The sequence below is a fragment of the Eubalaena glacialis genome, chromosome 13, assembly GCF_028564815.1.
Source record: "Eubalaena glacialis isolate mEubGla1 chromosome 13, mEubGla1.1.hap2.+ XY, whole genome shotgun sequence".
Lineage (NCBI taxonomy): Eukaryota > Metazoa > Chordata > Mammalia > Artiodactyla > Balaenidae > Eubalaena > Eubalaena glacialis.
In genome coordinates, this window is record NC_083728.1 from 23,356,567 (window position 1) to 23,375,425 (window position 18,859).

The 18,859-nt window shown below is 42.0% G+C and overlaps 1 protein-coding gene across 2 annotated transcripts in view; it reads left to right on the forward strand.

Moving 5' to 3' along the window:
• Positions 1-18,859, forward strand: part of NDRG3 (NDRG family member 3) — an 83,705-nt gene that overhangs the window by 7,419 nt on the left and 57,427 nt on the right. For both annotated transcript variants that reach the window (XM_061207959.1, XM_061207958.1), the window contains exon 2: positions 14,185-14,286. In XM_061207959.1, coding sequence (XP_061063942.1) covers positions 14,230-14,286 — 57 coding nt within the window. In that variant the 5' untranslated portion in view covers positions 14,185-14,229. The remainder of the gene's footprint in view (positions 1-14,184; positions 14,287-18,859) is intronic.

Below are 18,859 nucleotides of genomic sequence, written 5' to 3' on the forward strand. Positions count from 1 at the left end.
CCTTTCCTTTCCTAAGGGCCCTCAGGAGACAGCAATGAAATCAACATCCATTACCCTAGACACTTGAGAGGATGCTTAAGTCAATAGTTTTATGATATGATTAATTCAGGCCTTAACCCTGGCAAAACTTGAGAGGCAAGTCATCAGATTGTGCCTCTTAAAGACTGAAGTGTGGAATTTAGCCCAGGACTCTGTGGTATCTTTCAGAGCCTGGAATAGGAGTCCAGATGCCAGTCCCAACCCTACACCCAGCCGACTATGTGAATTTCAGCAGACCACTTAAATTTCTAGGCCTCTTTTCTCATCTGCAAATGACAGCATGACTGTAGACCAGTGGTTCTTAGTTCTAGCTGCGTGTAAGAATCACCTGTGGAGCTTTAAAAACAATACCTGGGCCCTGTCTTAACCCGATTAAATTGGATCCTTAGGGTTGAGGCCTGGGTATTGATGTTCTTCAAAGCTCCCCAGGTCTTTCTAATGTGTAGCTAAGAGAACTGCTGGACAAGATGCCACGTTTTAAACAACGGTGTCATTTTGTTCCTCAGGAACCCTCAGTGATTGTCCAGTGATGTCTGATTCATGTGCTCTGTGTTCTGACCAGCCTTGTCTTCTTTCCCAACTATGTTGTTCTTCCTGGTGTCTCTTGGATATGTTGTGTACATTTATTTCTTTCCCAGCTCAAATGTCCTCACCTGGAATGTCCTCTCCTCCCTTCCAGCTATCCAGAACAAGGCCCACCACTCTTAACTCCTTTGGGAAACTCCTGACCATCCCAGTCCTTAGTTATTTCTCCCACTTCTGCACTGGTTCCGAGCTTCGTTTAACTCTGACTAAACGTAGTGAACACTAGATGCAATGTAAGACATGATACTCAGGCAACATTCTGTCCTCCTGGGTAGGTGGGACACATGGAAATACCACTGGTTTGACTTGTATACTGTTAAACATCTGTGTAGTATCTTGTATTGTTGGCTGTTTCGTTATGCGTGTGTACCTTTTAACTGTTAGTCAATGGATGGCTATCTGTGACATGACTCCAATGGACATTTTTAGCTTTATTACCTATTACCAACAGCAAGCTTCTGCTCTTGCCAAACTGGAACCTTTTCCAGCGGTGCTTTCTCATCATCTTGCTTTTTTGTTCTCCTCTCTTTCTGGCATTTCTTCTTTTATTCTCTCATCCTGACCTATAGGAATGGTATCTATTCTTTAAGGTCCAGTTCAAATATTACCTCCTCCATGAAACTTTTTCTCAGCACCACAACCTGCCTTAAGTGACCTTTGCTCTAAACCCCTGTAACCCTTAGAGCAGTGGTTCTCAGCTGGGGGTGATTTTGCCCCCCAGAGGACATTTGGCAATACCTGGAGATATTTTTGGTTGTCACAACTGTTGGAGGAGGGTGCTGCTAGCATTCAGTGGGTGGAGGCCAGGGATGCTACTAAACATTCTACCCAGGACATTCCCACAACAAAGAATTATCTGGCCCAAAATATCAGTGGTGCTGAGGTTGAGAAAATGCCTTAGAGCTTGTCCAATTCATAGGCTCGTGTTTATCCTGCCTCGAACTGTAGTGATTTGTTTATAGGCTTAGTCTCCCCCACTCAATTGAATTAATGGGTGAAGGCAGACTCCAGTTCCAAATCTGAGCTTTCTTGTTATTAACTTCATATTAAGGTTTAATCCTAGAGCCTGTGGCCAGATCCTAACTGCACAGTGTAACTGAGGACCAGAGATAAAGAGGTCCTTAGCGTGGGATGGGCGCAGTGAGGCAATCAGCTGAATTTCTCTCCTTTTTACCTCCAGGTCTTTCCATCTGTGATAACCTGGGAGGAACTGTGGTACAGGGCATAGAGTAATAAGCATTTGGGATCAGAAGAAAATTGGGTTTTGGTTCGAGCCGTTGCATTTATTAGTTGTGTTTTTTGGTCAGTCCATTTCACCTCTTTAAGCCTCAGTTTCCTCATCTCTGCAATAGAAATGATGCAGTGCCCCCGTGTTTTACCTCACAGTGCCTTTGTGATAATCCAATGAGATGGTAGGTCTTTAACCTAAATTGTAAAGTGCTGTAATAATCATTTAGCCAGGGGTTTATAGGTAAGAAGAGAGGACATGAGTCAGCCTGCTGTAGGAACACCACTGTCTACTTTCCCAGCCAGTCCTCTGGCCCCTTCCTGCAGGTTTCCAGTCCTAACTGCTTCAGCACCAGCTCCAGCTGACCCCTTCCAGCTCAGTCTCCTTAGTGTGCCTCCCTCGTTTGCTGCCTTCATTTTGTTATCTGCCTGCAATCTTGCCAAAACCAAAAGTGACTGATTCTGCCCTTAGAATACAAACTAGTGGCCAGGTGTCAGTCCATTCTGGCAAAGCATGATGAAGGCCACACAAATTACCTGGGTCATAGGGAAAAGCTACAAAATAAGACAGCGTGTAGTTTAGAAAGCCAATACTATGTATAGTCCCTTATTGTCTTTTTAAAGTAGCAAAACAATGTTTTTAAGCACTGGAAATCTCAGTGAGCTTTTTCTGACTAAATAAACAGTGTAGAGTGAGATAAAAGCCTGAGACCCTCATGTCCCTGGAATCAGGCCAAGTGCACCCTCCCACTGATTTGCTGAGTGACCTTCAGCTAATCGTTGAACCCCATTAGATTGATAACTGGGTGACCTCTTAGGATTATAGTAAGAGCCCTATGAAGCAGAGGATAGGGGAGTGCTTACCCTGGGGAATATGTAAAGTACTACATTTACAGGGAGCTTTTGGGTCACAGAATGTCAGTCCTATCAGGGGCCTAAAATGTCATCCTGCCCAGCCTCTTCTCTTGACAGATGGGGAAACCGAGGTCCAGAAAGGGGAAATGCTTTGCCCAGTGCCACTCATCTAGGTAGGGGCCCACCTAGGTCTAGAGTCCACATCTGATGCGCTCTTTCCATGACTAGAAGAATCAGGGTTTTGGTGCAATAATTAAAAGTCAGTAATCTTGATGATCTTTAAAGGCCCTCTCAGTGCTGACTCTGAGTATCAAAGAACACTGGTGCCTCTCTTGGTCATTTTTGCTTGCACTTAAATTCAGAAATGTCATTTTCTAGATGTTTAATAAGTCATAGTCATGGGCTTTTTAGCATGGAGTACTGAATCTTATTTTTTCTAGATTTTAATGCCATTGACTTTCCCTGTCAAAAGACAATGGCCCGGACTTCCCTGGTGGCGCAGTGGTTAAGAATCCTCCTGCCAATGCAGGGGACGCAGGTTCGATCCCTGGTCCGGGAAGATCCCACATGCTGCGGAGCAACTAAGCCCATGCGCCACAACTACTGAGCCTGCGCTCTAGAGCCCGTGAGCCACAACTACTGAGCCCGCATGCCACAACTACTGAAGCCCGCGTGCGTAGAGCCCGTGTTCCACAGCAAGAGAAGCCACCACAATGAGAAGCCCGCGTATCGTGAAGAAGAGTAGCCCCCGCTTGCCACAACTAGAGAAAGCCTGTGTGCAGCAATGAAAACCCAACCCAGCCAAAGATTAAAAAAATAATAATAAAATAAATAAATAAATTTATTAAAAAAAAAAAAGACAATGTCCCCCCCTTTTTTTTTTCATTTTTTGGCCATGCCGCACAGCTTGTGGGATCTTAGTTCCTGAACCAGGGATTGAACCCAGGCCCCCAGCAGTGAGAACGTGGAGTCCTAATTACTGGCCTGCAAGGAATTCCCGCTAATGGCCTTTTCTTAGTCCTCCTTCTCCTCCTTCTCTTTTCTGCTTCAGCATTTGACAGTTTCCCTCCCCTTCCATGTAACTCGGTCTTCTTCCTTGGCTTCTTTGACATTGTATTTCTGCTTTTCCTCTTGCATCTCTGAGCTTTTTTTTTGGTTGTACCAGGCCTTAGTTGTGTCACGCGGGCCCCTTAGTTGTGGCATGCAAACTCTTAGTTGCAGCATGCACATGAGATCTAGTTCCCTGCCCAGGGATCGAACCCAGGCCCCCTGCATTGGGAGCGTGGAGTCTTATCCACTAGGCCACCAGGGAAGTCCCTCTGAGTTTTCTTTTTCTTTGTTTCTTTTCCATCACTGAGCTGTCTTTCAGAAGAACCCAGGGCCTGCAGCTCCTCCTTGTCTCTGGTTTGGTGAGCGCCTACAGATTTTCCTCACTAATTCTCACTCCTACCTGTGTATCTCTTGGAAGCCCAAATTTCAGCTCTGGTTCAAAATTGTTGTTTTCACCAATTTCTCTGGTATGGTATCTCAGTTCCCCCATTTCCGTTAACAGTGCGATCATTCTTTTATCCCTAGAAACCTTGGCAAAATCTGACTCTTCTCTGATCTCAGGCTATTTTTACCAACCATATACCCCAGATTTCCCTTTTTCTTTCTTTTTTTTTTTGAATTTTTGAATTTTATTTATTTTTTATACAGCAGGTTCTTATTAGTTATTTATTTTATACATATTACTGTGTATATGTCAGTCCCAATCTCCCAATTCATCACACCACCACCACCACCCCCACTGCTTTCCCCCCTTGGTGTCCATACGTTTGTTCTCTACATCTGTGTCTCTATTTCTGCCCTGCAAACCAGTTCATCTGTACCATTTTTCTAGTTTCCACATGTATGCGTTAATATACAATATTTGTTTTTCTCTTCCTGACTTAGTTCACTCTGTGTGACAGTCTCTAGATCCATCCACGTCTCTACTAATGACCTAGTTTCGTTCCTTTTTATGGCTGAGTAATATTCCATTGTATATATGTACCACATCTTCTTTATCCATTTGCCTGTCGATGGGCATTTAGGTTGCTTCCATGACCTGGCTATTGTAAATACTGCTGCAGTGAATATTGGGGTGCATGTGTCTTTTTGAATTATGGTTTTCTCTGGGTATATGCCCAGTAGTGGGATTGCTGGGTCATATGGTAATTCTATTTTTAGTTTTTTAAGGAACCTCCATACTGTTCTCCATAGTGGCTGTATCAATTTACATTCCCACCAACAGTGCAAGAGGGTTCCTTTTCTCCACAGCCTCTCCAGCATTTATTGTTTGTAGATTTTTTGATGATGGCCATTCTGACTGCTGTGAGGTGATACCTCATTGTAGTTTTGATTTGCATTTCTCTAATAATTAGTGATGTTGAGCAGCTTTTCATGTGCTTCTTGGCCATCTGTATGTCTTCTTTGGAGAAACGTCTATTTAGGTCTTCTGCCCATTTTTGGATTGGGTTGTTTGCTTTTTAATATTGAGCTGCATGAGCTGTTTATATATTTTGGAGATTCATCCTTTGTCCATTGATTTGTTTGCCAATATTTTCTCCCATTCTGAGGGTTGTCTTTTTGTTTTGTTTGTAGTTTCCTTTGCTTTGCAAAAGCTTTTAAGTTTCATTAGGTCCCATTTGTTTATTTTTGGTTTTATTTCCATAACTCTAGGAGGCAGATCAAAAAAGATCTTGCTGTGGGGCTTCCCTGGTGGTGCAGTGGTTGAGAATCTGCCTGCTAATGCAGGGGACACGGGTTCGAGCCCTGGTCTGGGAAGATCCCACATGCCGTGGAGCAACTAGGCCCGTGAGCCACAACTACTGAGCCTGTGCGTCTGGAGCCTATGCTCTGCAACAAGAGAGGCCATGATAGTGAGAGGCCCGCACACCGCGATGAAGAGTGGCCCCCACTTGCCGCAGCTAGAGAAAGCCCTAGCACAGAAACGAAGACCCAACATAGCAATCAATCAATCAATCAATAAATCTTAAAAAAAAAAAAAAACCCTTGACATAAGTGAATCCATTAAAAAAAAAAAAAAAAAGATCTTGCTGTGATTTATGTCAAAGAGTGTTCTTCCTATGTTTTCCTCTAAGAGTTTCCTAGTGTCCAGTCTTACATTTAGGTCTCAAATCCATTTTTAGTTTATTTTTGTGTATGGTGTTAGGGAGTGATCTAATTTCATTCTTTTACATGTAGCTATCCAGTTTTCCCAGCACCACTTATTGAAGAGACTGTCTTTTCTCCATTGTATATCCTCGCCTCCTTTGTCATAGAGTAGTTGACCATAGGTGCATGGGTTTATCTCTGGGCTTTCTATCCTGTTCCACTGATCTATATTTCTGTTTTTGTGCCAGTACCATATTGTCTTGATTACTGTAGCTTTGTAGTATAGTCTGAAGTCAGGGAGTCTGATTCCTCCAGCTCCGTTTTTTTCCCTCAAGACTACTTTGGCTACTTGCGGTCTTTTGTGTCACCATACAAATTTTAAGACTTTTTGTTCTAGTTCTGTAAAAAATGCCACTGGTAATTTGATAGGGATTGCATTGAATCTGTAGATTGCTTTGGGTAGTAGAGTCATTTTCACAATATTGATTCTTGCAATCCAAGAACATGGTATATCTCTCCATCTGTTTGTGTCATCTTTGATTTCTTTCGTCAGTGTCTTATAGTTTTCTGAGTACAAGTATTTTACCTCCTTAGGTAGGTTTATTCCTAGGTATTTTATTCTTTTCGTTGCAGTGGTGAATGGGATAGTTTCCTTAATTTCTCTTTCTGATCTTTCATTGTTAGTGTATAGGAATGCAAGAGATTTCTGTGCATTAATTTTGTATCCTGCAACTTTACTAAATTCATTGCTTAGCTCTAGCAGTTTTTTGCTGCATCTTTAGGATTCTCTATGTATAGTATTATGTCATCTGCAGACAGTGACGGTTTTACTTCTTCTTTTCCAATTTGTATTCCTTTTATTTCTTTTTCTTCTCTGATTGCCGTGGCTAGGACTTCCAAAACTATGTTGAATAATAGTGGTGAGAGTGGACCACTTGTGTCGTTCCTGATCTTAGAGGAAATGCTTTCAGTTTTTCACCATTGAGAATGATGTTTGCTGTGGGTTTGTCATATATGGCCTTTATTATGTTGAGGTAGGTTCCCTCTATGCCCACTTTCTGGAGAGTTTTTATCATAAATGGGTGTTGAATTTTGTCAGAAGCTTTTTCTGCATCTATTGAGATGATCATATGGTTTTTGTTCTTCAATTTGTTAATATGGTTTATCACATTGATTGATTCGCGTATATTGAAGAATCCTTGCATCCCTGGGATAACTCCCACTTGACCATGGTGTATGATCCTTTTAATGTGTTGTTGGATTCTGTTTGCTACTATTTTGTTGAGGATTTTTGCATCTATATTCATCAGTGATATTTGTCTGTAATTTTCTTTTTTTGTAGTATCTTTGTCTGGTTTTGGTATCAGGGTGATAGTGGCCTCATAGAATGAGTTTGGGAGTTTTCCTTCCTCTGCAATTTTTTGGAAGAGTTTGAGAAGGATGGGTGTTAGCTCTTCTCTAAATGTTTGATACAATTCACCTGTGAAGCCATCTGGTCCTGGACTTTTGCTGGTTGGAAGATTTTTAATCACAGTTTCAATTTCATTACTTGTGATTGGTCTGTTCATATTTTCTATTTCTTCCTGGTTCAATCTTGGAAGGTTATACCTTTCTAAGAATTTGTTCATTTCTTCCAGGTTGTCCATTTTATTGGCATAGAGTTGCTTGTAGTAGTCTCTTAGGATGCTTTGTATTTCTGCAGTGTCTGTTGTAACTTCTCCTTTTTCATTTCTAATTTTATTGATTTGAGTCCTCTCCCTCTTTTTCTTGATGAGTCTGGCTAATGGTTTATCAATTTTGTTTATCTTCTCAAAGAACCAGCTTTTAGTTTTATTGTTCTTTGCTGTTGTTTTCTTTGTTTCTATTTCATTTATTTCTGCTCTGATCTTTATGATTTCTTTCCTTCTGCTAACTTTGGGTTTTGTTTGTTCTTCTTTCTCTAGTTCCTTTAGGTGTAACGTTAGATTGTTTATTTGAGATTTTTCTTGTTTCTTGAGGTAGGCTTGTATAGCTATAAACTTCCCTCTTAGAACTGCTTTTGCTGCATCCCATAGGTCTTGGATCGTCGTGTTTTCATTGTCATTTGTCTCTAGGTATTTTTTGATTTCCTCTTTGATTTCTTCAGTGATCTCTTGGTTATTTAGTAACGTATTGTTTAGCCTCCATGTGTTTGTGTTTTTTACATTTTTTCCCCCATAACTGATTTCTAATCTCATAGTGTTGTGGTCAGAAAAGATGCTTGATATGATTTCAGTTTTCTTAAATTTACTGAGGCTTGATTTGTGATCCAAGATGTGATCTATCCTGGAGAATGTTCCCTGCACACTTGGGAAGAAAGTGTAATCTGCTGTTTTTGGGTGGAATGTCCTATAAATACCAATTAAATCTATCTGGTCTATTGTGTCATTTAAAGCTTGTGTTTCCTTATTAATTTTCTGTTTGGATGATCCGTCCATTGGTGTAAGTGAGGTGTTGAAGTCCCCCACTATTACTGTGTTACTGTCGATTTCCTCTTTTATGGCTGTTAGCAGTTGCCTTATGTATTGAGGTGCTCTTATGTTGAGTGCATATATATTTATAATTGTTATATCTTCTTCTTGGATGGATCCCTTGATCATTATGTAGTGTCCTTCCTTGTCTAATGTAACATTCTTTATTTTAAAGTCTATTTTATCTGATATGAGTATTGCTACTCCAGCTTTCTTTTGATTTCCATTTGCATGAAATATCTTTTTCCATCCTCTCACTTTCAGTCTGTATGTGTCCCTGGGTCTGAAGTGGGTCTCTTGTAGACAGCATATATACGGGTCTTGTGTTTGTATCCATTCAGCAAGCCTGTGTCTTTTGGTTGGGGCATTTAATCCATTCACGTTTAAGGTAATTATCGATATATATGTTCCTATGACCATTTTCTTAATTGTTTTGGGTTTGTTTTTGTAGGTCCTTTTCTTCTCTTGTGTTTCCCACTTAGAGAAGTTCCTTTAGCATATGTTGTAGAGCTGGTTTGGTGGTGCTGAATTCTCTTAGCTTTTGCTTGTCTGTAAAGCTTTTGATTTCTCCATCGAATCTGAATGAGATCCTTGCCGGGTAGAGTAATCTTGGTTGTAGGTTCTTCCCTTTCATCACTTGAAGTATATCATGCCACTCCCTTCTGGCTTGTAGAGTTTCTGCTGAGAAATCAGCTGTTAACCTTATGGGAGTTCCCTTGTATGTCATTTGTTGTTTTTCCCTTGCTGCTTTCAATAATTTTTCTTTGTCTTTAATTTTTGCCAATTTGATTACTATGTGTCTCGGCATGTTTCTCCTTGGGTTTATCCTGTATGGGACTCTCTGTGCTTCCTGGACTTGGGTGGCTGTTTCCTTTCCCGTGTTAGGGAAGTTTTCAACTATAATCTCTTCAAATATTTTCTCAGGTCCTTTCTCTCTCTCTTCTCCTTCTGGGGCCCCTGTAATACAAATGTTGTTGCGTTTAATGTTGTCCCAGAAGTCTCTTAGGCTGTCTTCATTTCTTTTCATTCTTTTTTCTTTATTCTGTTCTGCAGCAGTGAATTCCACCATTCTGTCTTCCAGGTTGCTTATCCGTTCTTTTGCCTCAGTTATGCTGCTATTGATTCCTTCTAGTGTATTTTTCATTTCAGTTATTGTATTGTTCATCTCTGTTTGTTCTTTAATTCTTCTAGGTCTTTGTTCTTTTATTCTTCTAGGTCTTTGTTAAACATTTCTTGCATCTTCTCGATCTTTGCCTCCATTCTTTTTCCGAGGTCCTGGATCATCTTCACTATCATTATTCTGAATTCTTTTTCTGGGAGGTTGCCTGTCTCCACTTCATTTAGTTGTTTTTCTGGGGTTTTATCTTATCCCTTCATCTGATACAAAGTCCTCTGCCTTTTCATTTTGTCTATCTTTCTGTGAATGTGGTTTTCCTTCCACAGGGTGCAGAATTGTAGTTCTTCTTGCTTCTGCTCTCTGCCCTCTGGTGAATGAGGCTATCTTCCTTTTTCTTTATCTCTGTGATTCCAATAGCATGGTCAGACTCTTGTCATCTTTCAGCTAGAGTTCTGCAGCAATCTTCTCTATTTCTCCAATGTATTCCCCCTCTAGTTGGTCTGGCCTGTTGAATCTTTTAAAAATCCCATCTAATTTATTGAAATCATTTTTGGAAGAAGGCAGGATGAAATCAGATTAATAGATTCTATCTCTACTCCACCCTTATCATCTCTATTAAGGATTGTTGCTAATAATCAAGCCCTTCATTTCTTCACCTTCACCTCAGATGATCCCCACTTCTCCTCAGCTGATCCCCACTTCTCCTCAGCTGATGAGGTCATATATTGGACTATCATCGCTCAAAACTGATTATACCTAAGATCCTAAACAAGATCCCCAGGTTGTACATTAAAGATTGTACATTAAAGTTTGAGGCTCATCATACTGAAAACAAGCAAGAAATAGCCCTCTTTTCAGAAACTGGGTGCCAAGTAATAGCTGGGATTTTGCTTCACTTTTCCCTACTCATTTCTTATTCTCCTTGTCCTCAGCTAACTACTGAGATAATGAGAGTTCTTGTCCTGGTGTGATGACTCAAACCTTCATTCTGAGGCATCCGAGTCATTGGTGGTATAGGATTGCTCTGAGTTTCTGTCACCTTTATTTCAAGGAGGTGCCTCTGTGGGGAGAGTGGAGGAAACCTGCCCAGGGTCCTACAACCAGTAGATGGGGGTCTGGCATAGACATTATGATATAGTGGGAAAAGCAAAGGTTTTTAAATCCTTGCCTTGTTACTTACTTAGATGTGGATATTGGAAAAGTCACTTAACTTCTCTAAGCCTAAGTTTTTTGCTTATAAAGTAAGAAATGAAGATATCTACTTGGGAGGAGTGTTAAACATAACTTCTGGGAGGAGGAGGATTAAACATAAGGTCTTTAGATTATAATTTCTGGCACAGAGTATACTTTTCCTCTTTCCCTTTCTAGCCTTTTGATACAAGGTTTGCTTCCTCAGTTTGAGGATGGCTGTTTTTTACTTGTCACTCTACCCTCTATCTCATAAAACTGGAAAAGAGTTCTTATCTACTACAGTTTATAAAATCCCTACTAGCCTCTTAAAAATATTAATAGCTCTTAGTTCCAGGATGGGATCTGGCAGCCATATCATTTGTGCAGATGAGGGCACTGCAGGCCTTAGATCCCCAGGAGGGAGCCAGTCTGTGTAGATGAGGGATCTGGAGATGGAGTTTTCCACCATGTGATCTTAGTTTTCTTATAGGTGTTATAAAACTGCTCATTGGCAAGGGTTCAGGGCAGTGAGAACTGAGCAAAAATTGAGTCTCTTCTGAGTCTCTGGAAGAACATGTTGGGTCCCCTGTAATGTGGAAGGTGAACATCTACTGTCTTGTTGCCAGTTCCTAAGTCACAGTGTCCTGCCTTGACTGCATTGGGCCTGGCTGATAGGGACAACCTTCTCATTTAACTTGTGCCCTTGTTTAAGTGTTTGTCCTGGCACAAACTGCATATTTCTTCATCTTTAAAAAATGCATGGGAACACTAGGTGAATGTGTCACTTTGGAGGCACCGCAGGCTTCCCTCTGTCCCTGAGGCTCCTTGACAGGCCTCCCCACGTGGAGTCACATTTGAATAATTAACATCTTGCAGTGCCCTGCTTTCAAATGAGTGAATTAAAGTAAGGAATAAAGAGGTGGGTTGGAAAAACAGTTTCAGGAAATCACCATTTTACATGAGGGGAAAATGGAAATAGACTAAAATGTTAACAGCGATGGTTTTTAGAAGGAAGGGCTGTGAGTAAAACATCTTTTCATTATTCCGTGGTTTCCTCATTTTCTAAAGTGAGCACATATTACTTTTAAATAGGAAGAAGAAGTTTGAAATTGCCATTTTAAATTACTGATAAGTAGTGAAATCCAAATGAAAAGTAGCCACAATTCATAGTGTGATTAATAAACACAGTGAGTAGATCCCAGTTAGGCCAATATTTTGGGAGTTAACTGGGTTGAAATGGGGACTATAAAAGAGAAATTTTAGATACTGGCTGAAATTGGTGATAAAAAGTTCAAGCCATCTCATCCCGTTTTGAAGTGTGACTGATATGAAAATAAAATAAAATAAAAATTCAGTTTCTGGGCATTCAGTAACTCAGTCAAGTTTATAGAATACCTGGGATCTGAGAAAAGAACCACGTCCTAGAGGGAGGTTAAATATTGGGCTTGTGCTCTCTAGCTGGCACAAATGTTTGGGGTCCTCATATTGGCATGTGGGGTCCATAGTTTGAGCAGTGGTCCCTATTGGCACCCTCTGGGTTCTTCAAAGTAATGGTAGAAGAGGTTTTGTCAGTCAGCCTTAAAGTAGTCATAGTTGAGAGCAGGATTTATTTTGGTGTATTGGTCATTAATAGCTAAGAGGTTGCCTGGAACACATAGCCTCTCCATAGCTAACCAAGTCAAAGCCATACATCCTATCTCTGGAGGGAAGAACAGAAAAGTGGATTAATATAATAAACGAGTATCTTGTGAAGGACTCCCACCAATCAGAAGTAATTGCTCCTCCTTTGAACTCCTCTGGCTCTTCTTTTTATTTCTCATTTTGTAGTTAGCTTTATAGAGAGCTGTCGTCTCTACTCTTTAGTAAGCTCCTGGAAGGCAGGGACCTTCTTTGTATCGTCCATAATGCTTTGCACAGTGAGTACTCAATAAATGGTTGTTGAATGTCTGAATTCCCAACTCATGAATTTAGCATTTTTCCTGCAAGGCCAAGGCGGAGGAGATGAAGCCTAGAGCTTTGAAGTCTGGGTGGGAATCACTTGCATGCAGTATCCAGTATTTGCAACCTCTCCCCACGGCTTCCTGTACAGTAGGATGGAGGCTCTGCCTCTCTATTCCAACTTTCCCTAACTTCTCCCTCTTTGTATTAGTTATCTATTGCTATGTAATAAATCACTCCAAAACAAAGTTATATATTATGTCTCATGGTCCTGGGTCAGGAATTGGGGAGCAGGCTTGGCAGGGCAGCTCAGGATCTCTCATGAGGTTGCAGTCAGATGTCTCCAGGGCTGCAGTCATCTGCAGTCTTGACTGGGGCTGGAGGATCCATTTGCGAGGTGGCTCACTTACATGGCTGGTAGGTTGGTTCTGACAAGTTGGTTCTTTTCCCCAGAGGGCTATTTGAATATCCTCACTATATGGTAACTGGCTTCCCCCAGAGCTAATGTATCAAGACTACAGTGTCTTAAAACAGAAATTATAATGCCTTTTATATTGTCGCTTCAGAAGTCACATATTGTTACTTTTACCGTATTCTATTACTTACACAGGCCATCCCTGATTTTTTTGGATGGGAGATTACACATGAGTGCGAATATCAGGAGTCAAGGACCCTTGGGCTCATTGGATGCCATGGTGGAGGCTGGCTACCATACTCTCCATCTACTGCTTTGATTCCCCAGGTGAAGGCTAGTGAGCTTAGCCTTGGTTTATCTGTTTATCCTAGGCTACAGCATTAACCTTCAATTTTTGTTCTCCCTTAATCCACCCCCCAAACTGTTGCTTTCTGAAGTGTAACTCTGAGTGTGTTGTTCTCTTACTTATACAAAGTAACTAAAATGGATTCTCCATGAGGGCAAAGACTATTGTATTAAGTATCTGTTGCTGCATAAAAATATTACTGCAAACTTAGTGGTTTAAAACAACACACATTTATCATCTCAGTTTCAGGGGGTTGGGATTCCGGCTGGGTTGACTGGGTCCTCTGCAAGGCTGCAATCAAGGTTCCGGTCAGGGCTGGCTTCTCATCTGGGGCTCGACTGGGGAAGGATCCACTACCAGGCCCATATGGTTGTTGACAGCCGTCAGTTCCTTGCAAGTGGTTGGACTGAGCATCCCAGTTTCTTGCTCTTTTGGCTGGAGGCTGTTTCTTACCACATGGCCCTCTCACAACACGCCAGCTTGCTTCTTCAAAACCAGCAGGGGAAAGTGTGTCTCTCCGCAAGACAGATGTTAAATATTTTTGTAATGTAATCATATACAGATACTCATGTACATTCCATCACTTTTGCCATATTCTAATGGCTAAAAGCAAGCCATGGGTCCCACCCACACTCAATTGGTGGGGCGGGGAATTATGCCTGGGTGTGAATGCTAAGAGGTACAGAGATCACGGAGGCCACTTTAGAGTCTGTTTGCCCTAAGCATCTAGTCTAATGTGTCTTCAGCACCCTGAGCCATGCATGACACATACTAAGCTCTAATATTTGAATGAATGGATGTAGTATGACTATTATGTTTCCAGCTCCTAGTTTAAGCCTTTTGCTTCACTTCTCTTCTGTTTCAGAGTTACTGATTTATTCTTGAGAATCCTCTACTCTCATCTGTCCTCATGGATGAACTTCAGGATGTTCAACTCACAGAGATCAAACCACTTCTAAATGATAAGGTAAAGACTGCTGTTGTCACTAAAATATATGTAAGTCTTTTCTTCTGTGATTAGTTCATTTTCTATATTATCTAAATAGTAACTAACTCAAAACATATTTAACTTGACTTTCTATGGAGAGAATACTTTAAAAAATATATTGCTTAACCTTCTTCTTGATGTCTTGCCTCCCTTTCTTCCTACTTTTGTTTCCACTGGCCAAATTCAATCAAGTTTTCCTTGGAATTTTCTTGTTTTACAGATAGAGATGTTAAGCAGAGAGTGTGAGAGTGGGTTTGACTTAGAATCCAAGTGTCTTGACTTTCAATTTCTATAAGGAAAACTTAACATCCATGGCTGGTGATGTACACAGGCTGCAGTGCTCTCTTTAAAATTTGTCGAGTCTGTGATGTGACCTTTCTGTCTATGTTGAGGTTTTCATCAGGGATGCCTGGATGTTGGTAATACACCTCATTTTTATGTTCGTGTCAGAGAACTACACAATGAGCATCATAGTTAACAGCCACCAGGATTCAACAAGTAAAGAGTGCTGTGATGGTGGGAGTTACCAAAAAGCTAAGAAAGGCTTATCCGGTCTCCTCTCCCTCTCCATTCAGTAAATGCGCCTGAAATTCTGTCTTTTCAGCCCTATTCTTTTTATTGTTTACTGTCATGGTCCCCTATTAAAATACTGTTCTAGCTTGGTGTGGATGAGTCCATGGCATCCTTTCCTGAGGGAAATATTGTTGGAGAGTAAGGGTAAAGATGGGTGAGGTCAGGATGGGGGCAGGGGCTATACCAGAAGATGCTGTTGCCTGTTATCTCTTTTGCCCAAAGCAAGGCCCTTCACCTACAACTTCTGGGGCTGTTGACTTACTGTGTGTTCGTTAATTTGCTGTTGAAACCTGTCAACCCCATTTTCGTCCCTGTGACCTCATCTCCATCCCCACTCCCACTCCTTCCTTTATCTTTCACCAGATTTCTTGCTCTCTCCCTTGGCAAGCTGCACACTTTTTTAAAACCCCCATTTGGTTTCTTCTGCTGCTTCCCTTCATGTTTTCAGAAAACTCTCCTTTAAGCACTGTCTTTTGGTGCGTGTGAAGAGCTGTCCCCAAAATGATTTGCTACAAAGAGGAGGAAGGAAATAAAATCTGCATCTGTAAAGCTTATGTATAGCCACAGAAGTGAATAGTTACAGGGCAAGTGGGGGTAGGCAGTTTAGCTTCAGGAAGGTAGTAACCTGTCCTAAACCTGGCTGATAGTCAGAGTCAGCTGGGGAATTGTTTAAAAATACAGATTCCTGGGTCCCACTCTAGAACAACTAAATTGGAATCTGAGGGGAGGGGGACAGGACACACACACTTCTCTATAATCAGTGGTCCTCAACCTTGGCTGCTTATTGGAATTACTTGGGGAGATTTAAATATGACCAATGCCTAGGTCCTACCTCCAGAGGTTCTAATTGAACTGGTCCGGGGTGAACTTTTTTAACAGCTTCCAAAATTGAGAACCACGCCTAAAGTGATTCTGATTAGACAATGTTGGAAACCCATGACCTGATGGATCTCAGACATTTGAGGACTAGGACACAGATAAGAGGAGGATTCTTCCTTGACCCCGGAAGTCCACAGGATGCCTGAGGCACCTACATGAAGAGTTGCAGGAGGGACTTCCCTGGCGGTCCAGTGGTTAAGACTCTGCACTTCCACTGCAGGGGGTCTGGGTTCGATCCCTGGTCGGGGAACTAAGATCCTGCATGCCGCGCAGCGTGGCCAAAAAAAAAAAAAGAGTTGCAGGAGTTAATTGACTGGATATCTCATAGAGAAGGCAGCTGGAAAAGAAAAGATTTGGTGACCATAACCACAGAAAAGCATTGAATTAACATCTGGGTCCTCATCTCTGAGGCCATAGTGATTCCTCAGCTATGTCTGCTGTGTGCCCAAGTTCTCTGAACAGAATTGTGTCCCCTCCCCTAAAATTCATATGTTGAAGCCCTAGCTCCCTATGTGACTTTATTGGAGATAAGGCCTTTAAGGAGGTGACTCAGGTTAAATGAGGTCATATGGTAGAGCCCTAATCCAGTAGAATTGGTGGCCTTATAAGAAGAGTGGGGGAGAGGAAAAGAGAGAGATCCACCCTCCACTCCCACTCCTGGCCAGGTGAGGACACATCTGCAAGCCAAGAAGGGAGCTCTCACCAAAAACTGAACCCTGCTGGAACCTTGATCTTGGACTTCCAGCCTCCAGAACTGTGAGAAGATAAATTTCTGTTGTTTAAGCCGCTCAGGCAGCCTGAGCAGTCTAAGATACCAAGCACTGTCTCACTTCCTCACATCTGTTAGCTCTTCTTTGATATGCCTTTGCTGTTCCTACCCACTTCCCACGCTCTATCTCCCTCCCTCCTCTTCCTGGGAAGTGCTTCTAGCCCATCACTATTCATGAGCACTCCCCTGCTCCAGCCAAGCTTTACTGAAGTAGATTGGCAAGAGGGCCCTCTTCAGATGGTATCATTCCCAAAGAATTCTACCCCATCACACCCCACACTCCCCCACTATATCAGTGCTTCTACCTTTGCCCAATAAGTGGGTGCTTTTGCATTATTTTGAAAGGTATAATGGTGATAATGCTTCTCATCCATTATTTCATTTGATCCTCCCAAAGGCCTGGCGATGTAGGACACACAGATCAATTTATTCGCATATTGCTGATGAGGAAACTAGGGCCAAGAAAGCTGAAGTAGCTTACTCAGATTGCATACCTAAGAACCCCTGCTGTATGGCAGGATTCTCAATCTTGGCACTGTAAATGTTTTGGGCTAGATAATTATTTATTGTGGGAGACTGTCCTGTGCATTGTAGGGTGTTTAACAGCATCCTTGGCCTCTACCCAGTAGATGCCAGTAGTACCCCGGAGTCATGACAACCAAAAATGTCTCCAAACATTGTCAGATGTCTCCTGGGGCGGGGGGCAGAATCTCCCCATTTGAGAACCACTGCTATTAGGGTATAAGCCTCCAGGTTTGAATAGGAGATGTCTTGAAATTTTTTGTTTTTGGGGAAGTTTTATTTTGCCTAATAGCCTATCCTGCTATTATTTATTAAGCACTTTTTATGTGCCAGGTGCTTTACATACCTTCTCTCTTTTAATCATCAGAATATCCCTTTGAAGTAGATAGTATTCCTCACTTAGCAGATGAAAATCTGACTGAAAGATGGGCTCGCCCAGTCAGTAAGTGGCAAAGCCAGGACTGAAACCCAAATCTTTCCTCCTCCACAACCTGAGGCCTTTCCACTGTGTTCACACTATAGATATTTTGGCATCACCTCTGAGGCTTGCCCTCCCTCTTTAAGGAGAAGCCTAGAGGTACGTATTATTTCACTTCATCTTTCTGTCCGTTCTCCTCATAGACACTCTTAGCCAGAGACATCGCTGTGCCCTTCCAGGCTTCAGGGAGCTAAAGGAAGTCTAGACCCAACCTGTAATGCAGAAATTTGTCCTGAGCTGACTATAAGGAAGCACTCTCAAAATAGCTTTAAGCGAGGCTTATGTTAACTTTTCTCTTGTTGTTTGTTGGTACTTTTCCCATTTAATTTTAGTATGCCTGTGATTTTGTCTACGGCTCAGAACTGTGAAGAAGTGGGTAATTTTGCCATGCTTGTTTTGGCTCCAGTGATGAAAAGAAGCACCTGCCAGCACTTCTGTTTGTTTTTTTGGAGGCAGATATCGCACAGGAATATGAAATGATTTTTTAAAAAATAACATTTAACCATTTTCAGAGCACTTTCACAAATACTATCTAATTTGAATCTCCTGACCTCTTGTGAAGTAGGTAGTTAAAGGTATTTTTAGCTCCATTTTACAGATGAGGCTCAGAGAGGTTATATGACTTGTCTAACATTGGTGTCTAGTGAGGTGGTGAAGCCGGGACTAGACCCCACAGCTGTTGACTTCAGCCTGGATCAGGGGGTCTAGGGCTTTTCCCACCATATGCTGCCTCTTGTAGCTGGTTGTTCCAACCTCTTCACCCAACAGACCTTGTATAAGCAGGAGAGCTGGCTGGTTTGTGCTTCATTTTCCCTGCCCTCCTCTACCTACTGTTAGTTCAGATACTGCCAAGCCTGTGAAAGCTGAAGACCAGGCTTGAGAAAATAAATAGTAAACCACAGTTGGCTTCAGCAAAATTGAGGACCTATCAAGAAGGGGAATAAATACTTAGTGGGGGGGAACAGAAACAAGTTATTTGCTTTGGTTGTTACAGTAGAAAGTGAGGTAGACCCTAAGGGAGGATATTATAAGAGGAAGCAGGGAGAACCCAGGGATGAGCATTTTTATAACCTCCAGGGCAACAGAGACAGGCCAAAGGGTTTATGCCAACGTCTCTTTTAAAAAAACAACACAGGGCTTCCCTGGTGGCGCAGTGATTAAGAATCCACCTGCCAGTGCAGGGGACACGGGTTCAAGCCCTGGTCCGGGAAGATCCCGCATGCCGTGGAGCAACTAAGCCTGTGCGCCACAACTGCTGAGCCTGTGCTCTAGAGCCCGTGAGCCACAACTACTGAGCCCACATGCTGCAACTACTGAAGCCTACGCGCCTA